The sequence below is a fragment of the Python bivittatus genome, unplaced genomic scaffold, assembly GCF_059951505.1.
Source record: "Python bivittatus isolate LINGU-HERP-01145 unplaced genomic scaffold, Pbiv_v1 ctg000480_np1212, whole genome shotgun sequence".
NCBI lineage: Eukaryota > Metazoa > Chordata > Lepidosauria > Squamata > Pythonidae > Python > Python bivittatus.
Genome location: NW_028277075.1, coordinates 59,143,420 through 59,157,101, shown reverse-complemented (window position 1 = coordinate 59,157,101; position 13,682 = coordinate 59,143,420). Strand labels below are relative to the sequence as shown.

Here is a 13,682-nt window from a genome sequence, read left to right as displayed (position 1 = left end):
AAAGCGAATGATTGCAAATTGTAAATGTCAAAAAAATAGAGCAAATAGGTGAATTTGTATACCTTGGTAGAATGTGAATTAAATATAGGAAAATGGATGGAAAAAAATTGAGAAAAGCAAATGCAGGTAGAAGGGTAACAGGTAGTATCCAGTCTATTGTGAGGATTGCGTGTTTGCCAAAAGAAGCAAAAGTACAGTATAAGAGCGTGTGTCTGCCAGCTTTGTTATATGAAAATGACAGTTGGGTATATAAAGATGAACATAATAAATTGAATGCAGTGGGAATGGGGTACTTTAAAAAGTGCGATAAGTAGAGGTAGGACCAAGAATGAATGGATGCTGAATACATGTGAACTGAATACAAAAGTGAATGACTAGTATGAAAGAAGTATTTGAAGTTTGATTATCTAAAGATAATGGATGAGGTACAAACTGCAAAGCAAATATATGAAAGAAGAATGAATGGATCAAGAGGAAAGGGAAGACGAATACAGTTGTCATTGAACTGAGTTGATGACATTCTGAAAAAAAAGATGTGTGAAAACTTTAAAGGCACAAAAGGCAATGTACAAAGTGTTGTATACATGTGGGAGAAATACAGTTTGCAAGGATAGAAAAGTATACAGAAGTATAGCAAATGGTGTTGGTGTAAACTAGTTTTTGCTGTGTTTCTTATTTATTTAATTTCTTTGGCTTACTGTTTCTTACTCACTTTTTCCACTCAGCATAATGTTGGTTATCATGAAAAGGAATAGCTTGTAGGTGTGTATGTGTGTAAGAATGGGTATCTTATGCTGTGAGCATGCATCTCTTTAAGTAGCTAAGCTGGATATTACTGCAGGTTGATGATTTTCATTCATACTTTAGATTGTTGAAATACATTGTTTTGGGTGGCCCATAAAAAAGAGCATGACAGTGTCTAAACTGGCGGACTAATATTAAACAATTGTTGAAAGTTTCTTTTATTTTTCATTGCTGCTTAAATTTTTATTTGCAGTCTTTAAATATATTGACAGGGTAGCTCTTCAGGGATGAGCAATCTAAAGACTTGCCGCCTTGTTTCTATAGCAACCCAGCATCTCTGTCCTTTCAAAATAGCAAGTATGCTGCAGGGGTATTAGATTCAGCAGAATTATGTTAACAATTGAGCGTCTTTCCATTTCCTAAGTGTTTGTGCATGAAAATGGGCTGCACTGGCATTTAAGAAAGAAAAGAGAGGGAGAAATGTCTTTCCTCCTGGAAAACTCTAATTTTTTAGACAAAAAGGCTGTTTATTTTTTAGACTTGGATTTTTTGTAAGGGGAAGTAATTTGCCTTTTCAGATGTGCTCTTAAAAAACATGAGAATAGCTGTGGTTTTCCAACAAACTGACAGAATCAATGCTTGCTGTCCATTGTTATCTTCACTGAATTGCTCTGTATTAAAAAGTGTCATTAACATTATGTTCAGAACCTCAGTTACAGGATACAGTGGCAGAGCAAATTTCTTGCATCTTACATGTACCTACATTCACAAACATAATTATTTTAAGAGACAAAACCTTCTGTCTTTTTATCTCTATGATCTTCTGCTGTGTTCAAATTATTCTGATCTTCAGGTTAGCCAAAGTGCAGCTCTGTAAGGAATGCTGATCATGCAACTCATCACTGCTCCTCCTTCTGCCAATCTTGGTTAGGATCCTTGTTTCATTATCATATCATATGACAGGGAAATCTGAATTGTGTGAATTAATCCTTTCCCTTGATTTTTATTTTGAAAAGAAAGTTTTTTTCAACCCTTCAAATGGCTCACGTTCCAACTGAATCAGGGTACTGGTGGTAATGAAAAACTGATAGATTTTTATGTTATACTTAAATGTTATGTTCTTTAAACACTGGGAAAAATATAAGCCAATTTAGGCAGGCAGGAAGGGGTTGCAGCTATAATTACTTGGATTAAAATTGAGAAGCTTTTAGGAAATCAATCTGTCTAAAGGTAGAGTTGTATTATTGTCCCAGTTTATAACTGGGGAAACTTCAGCCTGGTTGGTTTAACAATTATTTAAGCAGCCAAGTTCTGAGATCCTAATGCATATCTTCTGCTTGTTCAAATCAGCAGAATAAGCTTAGGAAAAGAGAACATGTTTTCTCATTGGATTTCTGACATGCACAAGCACAAGCCCTGGTAGAATAGAATATAAGAATAGCTCTTATTTTTTTATATTGATATTCCCACTTATGGTTTCAGATGTACAGCTGAAAGAAAATAAACTGCTGAATCATTTGATATGAGAAGGAGAGACACACACAGAAAGGAGGAAGAAAAGAAAAAGTGTCTCATACCAAGTACAGGATACACTAAATTACATCACAGGTGGTCCTTTTTATATCTGAAGTCAGCTTTCATGTGGCTACTCTTATTTGCCAAATACCAGCTAAATAGTAAACAAGTTCAAAAAGGTACTTTGAAATTTAGTGCCCTGTAAGACATTAAAGTCTTATGTCTCTTCTAACAGACTTTCTACCAATTGTGATATTAAGCCACACCTTAGTTAGAGGAAATTTCCCCAACATTCATTTTTTGGGGATATGTAATAGATTGTTTTCTGCTCCAAAGAAATGAGGATCCAAATCTGTACTCAACCACAAAACTTGATGGATGATATTTTTATTTATGATTCACAATATTTTTCCAAAACCTCTTCATCTTGCCACAGAGGCTGGAGAGTATATTGGGTATTTTGGAAGCACGTTGTGGGCATTCTCACAAAATGGTTACAGGGGGCTTCCAGATCAATCACAAAATGACCGTATGTGGGACTAGCTCACTTTGAAGTATTGCTCTACCAGACAGGACATCTGCTGTCTTTGAAGAATGTCCAGTCCTGGGTTCCTACTTATCTATCCTTCTCCTATGAAAGCTTATAGAATCTCATTCCAACTTTCCTTTGGCTTAATATTAAAACATGCAAATAAAGGATGACTGTTTCCCCATTTGAAATGCATAGGCAAAGAAAAAGGTTTAGACTTCACACTGAAAAGATTGGGATATGATTGGAAGCATACCATTGTGGACTGGATATTTCACAATTGAGGGTCTGCTCCAGAGAGGGTCTGCTAGAAGAGGAATACAGGCACACCACAAGCTGGAGCTCTACAAACAGTTCACTCTGCTTTTATCTGACTCAGATGGCCACTTCCAGAATGAGATGCAGAAAAGCAGAACTTATTTCTCCCATCATATAGCATAGAAGTCAATGCAGAGTTCTCAAGCTACATTCCCTTTAATGCTTGCCATATAAGTGCATTAGTGTATAATTTGCTTCAGGACAGAATGCGATAACATTTTCAGAGGGAATAGCAAGAAATAGGCTGTTTAAATTTCAGGCAGTTGCATGCAGGATGGGAGTTGTGCTAAGAAAACAGGTGTTCCTAAGGAATGAAGATTCTCCTTCCTGAATGTGTTGAAGTTAATCGTTGAGGGCTGAGGATAAAGTATAAGGAAGTGGTGTTTTTAGTCTTTAATAAAATATTCTAATAATAGTAATAATAAATCAATAAATCAACAGATCAGTTTGCTCAGCTAACAAAATTCACCAAACATAATTATATAACTGATCAAGACAGGAAATTGGGGGACACAGAGTTGAAGAACATGGGACACAGTGGTTTAATTGACACTGGGTCACATTTGTGTGACTGCTCTTTCTGCAGGCAATATGTCATGGGCTGTGTACATGGGTTCAAGTGATCTGATTGAAAGAGGTAGAGCCACACAGATTTCCAGTTTCCCCCCCTTTATTATTCACTTAAAAGACAGTAGAAAGCAATTTCAGCCAAACTTTATTAGAACAGTCAAGCAGTTTCACTAATTGCTTTGCATACTTTGTGAATAGTTTTCCCCTCTCAACTGACAATCTGTTGCAGATGTATTAAATGAACATTTTTTCCTCTGAATTCTAACTTCTAGCTCAAAGCCATTTTAAACATGAATCACGTATAAAGTTATAATATGAACTTAAGATATGTATGCACCTAACACATAAACAGCCTTCTATATATCTAAATACTAAAGAGTTTCTAACTAGAGTTAGAAAAGGGCTTAAAGTTATATTGGCAGCATCCTCCATCAATCAGACTAACAACTTCTTGTCTCCTGGCTTTTTTTTCTTTTCTTTTCTGGCAGGTAAACCTTTGATCATCTCTTCTGCCATCTTTAGCTCCACCAGGAACTTCCTGCATGGAGTAGAAAGGTCCCACAGCATCTCCACCTGTGCAGCATGCTTCTTTGGGTCATGCCCAAACAATTCTTTTCGGCATTCTTTCCAGTTGCCCATGAACTAGTCCAGCTCAGGTTTACCAGGCCATATTGGGTTTTACTAAAATCAACAACCCAACATCAACTTGCTGTCTAAGTTTATTTCAGTGAACTTGCTAATTTCATTTCAGTGATTTGAGCTACCAGCCGTTATCTCCAATTCCAACCTTCTTCTCTCCAAGCTTTTCTTCCTTGATTGGATTTCATTCCACCTCTAATGCCAGCATGGCATCTGATACTAGTATGAGCCCACCTGCTGTCTCTTCATCTCCTATGAGAGCTTTTCCATGAGAGTCAAAACTAACTCCTACGCTCAGCTTCTTATCAGCAAAGTGAAAACACACTGTTTTGTTTGGATAAGGATAGGTGAAGAGCCAAAAAGATGCTATGGTGGCACACAGGGCCATCACCTACCCTTCCCCTTTATGAAAATGCCTGGGACTTTCAGAGGTGTCAATTATACCCAGTTTACGGATACCCATCTCTGGATCAGTTTCATATGAAGACAGAAAGTGAGCAGCTTGGTGCTGCTTTTCTGCCTGTTGCTGCCCAACAAATTTGTGTGGTTGAAGGATCAAATACCAAAGTGCAAATCTTCTGTTAGGAAGTTTCATTTTTTCTAACCAAACTAGTGGTTGGTGGTCTGTGACTGTATTGAATTCACAACCCCACAGATACTACAGAGCTTCCACTGCTCACTTCAGAGCACAGGCTGCTTTCTCTGTAATTTGAGAAAATGCCTCAGACAGGCCCCTCCTGAATTCACATGAAGATGAAGTGAGGGAGGAGACTTGCAGGATTCTGTCACTATTGTTGTTCTAATAAAAGTAGCTTTAGACCTATATGGGATTGGTTTCTTAGTCTGATCTACCCTATAGGGCTGACAATACCCTTTCCCTTGGTAAGAACTTTTTTGAAACATATAAGATTGGATGCCTACCATCATCAGCCTTTTGCATTAACACTGCTCCTCTCACCATATCAGAAGTATCAGCATGTAAAACAAATGGAAGACAGGATGACTATATCAAGCAGTTTTTAACTCTTGAAAAGTTTGCTCACACTCAGGAGATCAGCAAACTTTATTAGGTTCCTTCTTTCTTGGTTAAGTCTGTGAGGCTTTTGTCTTGGTGGAAAAATGAGATATCCATAATATCCCAAAGTTCCCAGGAATGAACTTGCTTTGTTTTTGGAGAATGCAACTGCTGAATAGCTTGCAAATTATTTTCTTGTGGCTTAAAGTCTTGCTGGTCAACTATGTAAGTTAAGCAATGCAGTTTAGAAAACTCTAGGTGACATTTGGCTGAATTGGTGGTTACGCCTGCTGCATTAAAACTGGAAATAACTTCCTTTAACTATTGCACATGTCCTTCCCAGATAGAGCTGTAAATAAATATCATCCAGGTGTGCTTCTCAGTATTTTCCCTGGCCTGGAAGTATGTTGTCCATAAGTCTCTGGAAGGTTGCAGGAGCTCCATTATAGCTAAAAGGAATTTTTATAAACTGTTATAGTCCTTCAGGCACAACACAGGATATTTTCTCTTTGGAGATTTCCTTGAGAGGAACTTGCTACTAGTCCTTTCATAAGTTTATAGTAAATAAGTAATTTGCCCCATGTAGCTGACCTAGTAGGCTATCTACTCTTGGCATAGGATAACTATCAAACTTGGTTGAGCTCATTTAGCTCTGCACAGAATCTAACTTCATCATTTGGCTTTGGAACTAATAATATACGTGAAGTCTACTTGCTGTAGCATGTTTTGTATTTCTTTCTGCAGTGTGTCTCTGGCTCTTTCTGGAATGCGATAAGGCTTTTGCTTTACTGGTTTTGTGCCTATGGTGTCAAGCATGTACTAATTTTGTAGTGCCTGGTTTACTTGTAAATTCTTCTTTGAATTCTTCTAAAAATATTTCTAGACCTTCTTCTCTAAAGATAAGTTCATTTCTATGAATTCTGTATGTCTCTGACAAGGAGTTATATAGCTGCTCTGCTAAATCTTCTGATTTGTGAGCTACTTGTGAAACACTTAGTTCTTTTCTCTCAACCCATTTGCTCAGGTAGTTTGTAAGATAGACTTGATTCTTTCATCCCTGTTTTGTAATTAAAAGGTCCCATTCTCTGCATCAGAGTAAATGGCCCTTACCACTTAGCTTGTAGTTTACATTTCTGAATAGCAACAAAAGCAACATTTCTAGAGATTTATCTGCAGCTTTCATACAATAGCATTCTTTAGTGTCTTGCACAAGTTTTAAATGTTCCTATGCCATGTCACTGAGATTTTGCAATTTTCTCCTTTGTGTCACAATATACAGTATGCACCTAGGTTTTTGGATCTGGAATTTCACTGGTCCATCCTTCACCACAACCAAGAATGCTTTTGGTTTTGTCCCATGCAGCAACTTCAAAGAGCTGAATCCTGTGAAAGTGGTGGCACCTCACTATATACAAAGAGCACAGAGGAAATCCACATGTTCCAATACTTTGGGTCATCCTGGGTATATTCCATTAACATGTTTTTCAAAATCGGATTTAATCTTTCACATAATCCATTTGTTTGAGGAAGAAAAGAAAATTCATACCCTGGATAAACCCAAGTCAGTGTACAAATGCTTTAACAAAGTGGATTCAAAGTTTGGGGTTTGATCCATGAGAATCTCATCAGGGATCTCCTCACTATTGTACATTTAAGCAGTTCATCAACAGTAACTGTTCTGATTATGCACAAGGAGTTTGCCTCTGGGTATTTAGTATTACAATCAGAAATCACAAGCATATCCTGATTTCCTCCATTCTAGAAAATGGAGTAAGAACCAAGGGAATTCTTTCCACAAGTGCCTTATCTTTTTTTCCCCTTAGGTTTTATATAGTGACATTTTTGGCAGGATTGACAATGAATTTCCCTCTCTCTGGTCATTCCTGGCCAAAAGTATCTGTCCCTAAGCCTCATTAGAGTTTTTTTTTTTCCTTGCCCCATGTGACTTGAGAAGAGATTTTCAAGAGCAAAATTCAACAAATCTCTTATAAGATACTGGGAAATCACAATTTGCTCTATATTTTTTCCAGAATGGGGATCTTCATGAATTTTATAAAGCAGTGTTTCTCAACCTCATCAACTTTAAGATGTGTGGACTTCAACTCCCAGAATTCCTCAGACAGCATGTTGCCTAGGGAATTCTGGGAGTTGAAGTCCTCGTTTCTTAAAGTTGACGAGTTAAGAAACACTGCTATAAAGAATCTCCTCCTTTTTCATAAAGATAGCTGAAATAAACAAAGCTGCTGCTTACAATAATAAAACATGTTGCCTCTCCAATGATTGAAGTGTTCCCCAAAATGCTGCTAGACGCTTGTTTGTTTTTTGTTGTTGAGATGAATTTTCTTTCCTGGAGAAATCTACTCAATACTAAATGTCATGTAGATACTTTAATGAAAGTTTTTTTTTAAAGAATAATTTCATTTATAAGCATTTTTCTTGGATTGTAAATGCCAAAAAGAGCATTAGAATAGCTGAAATAATTCTCCCACAAGCAAACTGCTTCACTTCAGACAGAGTTTCCTTTGGCATCAGATTATTTTAAGTGTCTGAGAATTTCATACTGAATTTATAACTCTAAATACCACTAATAAACAATTGGTTCTTGGTTTTTGATCTGACAATGGATAGAGAAGATACCATGGAAAATACTGGAATGCTGTGTGAACAAAATTGGATTGCAACTAAAAAGTTCTCACCATACATGTTATTCTTTTTTAACTGTACTATTATGAATGATTCACAATATAACAATCAATTCAATTGCAGTCTTTGCATCATAATTTTTAATCCCTGGTCTGGTGAATTAGTATAGCTAATTCACAGGCCAGTGAATTAGTATAGCTTCTTTTTCTTCAATTTTTTTTAGAACAGCACTCAGCAAAGTTAGTGAGCCTTGCTAAGTATGATTCACTAGGATTTTGGATGTCGTGGTTTTTCACTGGCTGCTTTAATATCCTGATTAATTTTTCTTCTTTTCACTTAGGTAATCAGTGTTTTTCCTGGGGATGGAATGAACATGGCATGTGTGGCAATGAAACAGAAGAAAATGTTTGTCTTCCTCAGCATGTTGGGGCTCTTAGTTCTGCAGAGCTGCTTTTAGTTGGATGTGGAGCTGGACACTCCTTAGCATTTTGCTGTTTACCAAGCCTAGACATATCACTGTAGAACCATCAGCACAATTTAAAGTTCACTCTGGGGTTGGTTCTTGGTTAATAAATGCACTTAATTCAGTGTCATTAATGTCAAAGCAATTCAGTCATGTCTAGCTTTGGCAAGATTATCCATATTATATTTTGACATTATAGTCATTTTGCTGGGTTCGTATTTAAAAGAAGGGGGGGGGATATTTTTTGCTTTTGTTTGAGGGGGCAAAGCATGAAAATATTTAGGTGTGATGAAATGAAGCAATATGTGCTTTACCTATTTATTGATATCAAACACATGATTACTACAGGTAATCCTTGCTTAATGACTGCCCTGTTTAGTGACCCTTCAAAGTTACAATGGTGCTGTAAAAGTAACTTTATGACCAGTCCTCGTACTTAAGACTGTCACAGCGTCCTGCGGTCATGTGATCACCATTTGTGCTCTTCACAGCTGGCTTCTGACAAGCAGAGTCAATGGAGAAGCCAACAGTAAAATTACAAGTCATGGTCACATGAGGTCTTGCTTAACAACTTAGCAATGGAGTTGCTGGCCCCAATTGTGGTCATTAAGTGAGCAATACCTGTACAGTTTTTATGGAAGAAAATGTATTGGAGCATTATTCTCAGTATTGGAGATTTCTAACTGGTCTATAATGTTTCATCAACACAAATGCAATCAGGTATGGAGACTTCTGAGTGGGGAAAATGGTGGATTGATGCATCTCTCAAAGCGCAGAGAAGATGCTGAGGTTGGAAATGTGACCAGGCAGCAAGCCCAGTCCTGCAGAACTTCTCTGGACAAGGAGAAGCTGAAGAAATGACCCACGTGTGCTCCAGATGGCAGTCCTTTTTGAGGAAGCCTGCGATACCCAAAGGGATTCTGCAGGCATCTTGTGAGTAAGAGTGCCGGGAGCTGAGGAAGGAAGACCAGGCTTGCAGCCTTAATGGAGCCTTTAATGGACACTGGGTCCATCCAACCCCACTTTCTTAACCACTTTGGATTATAATGGTTTAAAAGCTAAAGAAATCTTCAGAGCAGCAGTTTAACTGGACCATCTGGTGAGTGTTCCTATGGCCTGTGACATGTTTAACAGAAAAAGAACAGAAAAAGCTACAGGAATTAACTTGCAGCAAAAAGCACATTAAGAGCTTGGACTACAAAAGTTTTACCAATAGAAGAGGGAAAAAAAGTTTTAAATGGATAAAGGGACCAGTGGTATTTTTTTGGATTTATTTACTGTACATTCCAGTGAGTTAATTAAAAAAAAATACCCACAATGGAGGAGTGGACTCTGAAGATGGTAGAATTAACTGAAATGGCTAAATTGACTTGCCTGATTAAGGAAGGAACAATAATTACTTTTATAAAAGACTGGAAACCTGTCATAGTTTTTTTGCTGAAAATGGACAAAATGAATTGGTGATTTCAGGATTTACTGATTAAAAAGGGTTGTTTATGGGAAGAAGGGAACCAAGATATGTAATTTGGGAGGGTAGAAATGGTGAATACTCATGCTAGTAACTGTTGCAAAGAAGATTGGAAGTCGCTTCCTTAGATATCTTTTTTTTCTTTGTTTCTCACTTTTCTATCTTTTTCTATCTTTTTTCTACTTTTTTCCTTAAGTTTCTGTAGTTGTTAATTCTGTGTAAAATTCTTTTTCATATCTCTCTCTCTCTCTCTCTCTCTCTCAAATGAAATCAGGTATGTACTAGAGAATGTTGCCATTACTCATGGGCCCTCAACTTTACCTCTCTACATTTTAGTGCCTATTGACTGAATGCATTGCTGGATCACATATCCAGATGGCATTTTGAAAGCGCTTTGTGAATTAGTACAAGTTCTGAGTGACAACACTAGACACAAAAATACTTTTCCCGAATCCTCCTCCTTTGTTCTTTATTTAAATCCTAGATTGAGCACCCCTCTCCAAAAATTCATGTTTTATAAGTCAACCTCCTGAATATATCCATTAGGACTGTGCAGCCCTTTTGATTCAATTTCAACAAAGCATTTTGGCATGCACAGGTGTGTGAACATAGCACCTGCCTGCAACTCTTTAAAATCTTCATGTCTTTTCCCAATATTAGATGGATACCTTGTATAACAGAAGGGAAAATGTGGCTGCTTTAAAGAGTTGCAAGCAGGTGCTACATTTGCTCTCCTGTGCGTTCTAAAACATTTTTTTGGGAATTGACTCAAAGGCATTGAACAGCCCTTATACGTATATATTTATTAGGCAGTAGAAGGGGCACAAATATAATAGTAGCCTTCACAAGTAAGCTAGTTAATTAAAAAAAAAAGAGTTTTATTTTCCTAGACTGGAAATACACTTTGTCATGTGTATAAAATGCAGAACCTTCCATGGTATCACTGAAAACAAGGAAACTATATATGTATATGGAGTTCTGTGCCACATTAACTGAATCAGTGATACCAGTACCAGTCTAGGAATTTGTGTTAATAGTCTGATAACTCTGTAAGCCTGATCTGTCCATCTGTCTACAAGTAGCTAATTCGGAAAGCCAATTAAAATGGATTAATGAAGTCTGTTTTAGCTATTTGTGATCTCTGTTACTTTACCTGTAGGCATGTTACCAGAAATTATTGTAGTAGCCAACCCGTTTATACATACTCTTGTGTACATAAATCATAATAACCTAAGTATATTTGGGTACATTAGAAGTAAAAGGAAAGCCAAAGAGAGTATAGGTCTATTGTGAGGAAACAGTGAAGAAGCAATAGTAGGTGAAGGTGAGAAGGCAGGATTTTTTAACATCTATTTTGCATCTGTCTTCTCTCAGAACAGAAATTGAGCCGTAGCTGATCATGGTTATGCCATTGGGGGAAGCAGAAAACTGCAGTAGGGGTAAGGAGAAGGTAGAAGACAGGCTGGGGTAAGACAGTAGTTAGCTAATTTAAATGAATTCAAATCTCCAGGACCAGGTGGATTACATTTCACAGTACTGAAGGAACCTTTCTCAGTAATCTTTGAGAAGTCCTGGAGGACTGCTGAGGTCTCAAAAGGTGAGCAAATGTCATCCCCATCTTCAAAAAGGGGAAGGAGGAGGACCCAGGAAACTACAGACCTATCAGCTTGAAGTCTGTCCTGGGCTAGGTGTTTGAAAAGATTATCAAGCAACATTTGTAGAGTGGACTTATTCTCTACGGCTCCAGAGGGCAAGACCAATACATTACGAGGAATCATTTTCAGGCTAGACATCAGGTGGAATTTCCTGACTATGAATTATCAGCCAGTAGAACAAGCTGCCAAGTGAAGAGTTCTCCTTCACAGGAAATGTTCAAACAGGCTAAAATGTTCAAACAACTTTAAGCTGTCTGGACTTCATCTCCCAGAATTCCCCAGCCAGCATGAAGTCCAGACAGCTTAAAGTTGCTAAGGTTGAGAAACAGTAGGCTAGATGGCCATTTGTCAGAAATGCTCTAGTGGATCCTGCACTGAGCAGAAGACTAAACTTCAATTCTATGATTCTACGATTAATAAATAATGTTTACTTTATAACAATATTGTATTATCTGCTTTGGGTTCAGAGTTGATGAAGCAAACCAGATTGCTAGTTCTGTGCTTTCTTAAAGGGCTTTTCCCCCCCAGATTACCAAGGACAACACAGAACTTTGAGACTAGAGTGGTCTTCCATACACAGCTTCCACATATTCTGTAGCATCCAACAACATTAAGGTGGGTGTATAGCAGGAGATTCTTCAGCAAGGCAAGATACTGGCCTGGTTCACACAGAGGCTACATGGTCATGTATCAGGGATGCTCTAGTGGATCTTGCACTGAGCAAGGGAATGAACTGGTTAGTTCCTTCTCACTGAATGAAATCGAATGGGGTGATAAAAAGTCTTGTATTATGCTTTCCCCAGCTTGCACCCCAAAAGTTCAGTAACACAGAAAGATGTTCAATGTTATGAGAAAGATTGCTTGAAAGAAAGAAAAAAAACAGTATTCATTAGGTCTCCTTCCAGCTGTCTTTGTTTTGTTTTTGTTCTATCAGCAGCACTCAGAAATCATTTCATAATGATGAGAATGCTGAAAACTGTTTTACCTCTTTAAGCTCTTACTGACATCCTTTTGCAAAGGATTTTTTTTTTTTAAATGATGTTCTGCTATTAGGCTTACTTGTATCCAGGCTGTTAAACTTTTTATCTCTAGCTCTTGATTATGCATGTGCTTGTTATATCTGTATGTCCTTGGCTAAAGAGAAAGATTATGAATTGAATTTTCTTTCACAGCTGCATTTTGTTTTTGTTTTTTCTCTTGCTCCCCCTCCCTTGCATTTCCTTTTTATTCTTCCCCTTAAAGTTCATTTAAGGTGTGTACCTTCAGTGATTTGCACTACATTGTTAATTCTGCACTATGTATCTATTCTTTTGTATTCGTTAATTAATTTAGTATAATAAAATAAACAAATAGAATTTCTTTCCTTTATCCCCCTTGATTTGTGTAATATTAACAATAAAAATGATCTGATTAGTTTTTTTAATGTGCATGGGGCATCAAAATGCACTGCAGAATGTTTAACTACCTTTGGTCATGTTGTATACATTTTATTTTTATCACTGTAATTTTTCTTTATTATTGTTTTCATTTTTAAGGGGGAGCTTGGCCTTTTGATATGAGATAGATGGATAGAACAATCTTCTTTTGTTCACTGTTTTTGATGTTAATAATATCCTGACCCTGTTGGATCAAAGCAAAGGCCTATCATGTATACTGGGACATAGAAATAAAAACTCCAGTGCCATATGTGCCCTCCTTAAACTATGTATGCAACCCTAATAGCCCTCTGAAAGCTGCTGCTGAATTATTATTTTGTGTGATACAAATGGAACATTATTAAATGTAGCTGAATTATGATTGTTCATGTAAAGTTTTGTGTTCCTACTGTTCATGTTCTTCACAGTCCCTTCATCTGTTTGCTAGACAAGTTTCTACTGGATCATATATCCTTGGAACACACTTCTAGTAATAAAAAATTGAGGTTGATCAAAAGCTATCATTTACAGTAAGTTCCATCACTAAAAGGAAAATTAGAACATTCTAACATAAGAATTCTGTATCCTCTAGGTAAATAGCATCGAGTAACAAGGATATAATGCAGCATAGCCAATAGTTTGGCAAACAATGATGCAATTGTTTCCAATAAATAAACAGTAAAGGGAAGCCTGATTATTTGCCCAGTG

At 37.1% G+C, this 13,682-nt stretch overlaps 1 protein-coding gene across 1 annotated transcript in view; it reads left to right on the top strand.

Annotated features, from left to right (window-relative positions):
* SERGEF (secretion regulating guanine nucleotide exchange factor) overlaps window positions 1-13,267 on the top strand; it is a 96,526-nt gene extending 83,259 nt beyond the window's left edge. The window contains exon 11 of the mRNA XM_025168192.2: window positions 8,314-13,267. Within this exon, the coding sequence (XP_025023960.1) occupies window positions 8,314-8,495 (182 nt within the window). The 3' untranslated portion in view covers window positions 8,496-13,267. The remainder of the gene's footprint in view (window positions 1-8,313) is intronic.
* The last annotated feature ends 415 nt before the right edge of the window (window positions 13,268-13,682 follow it).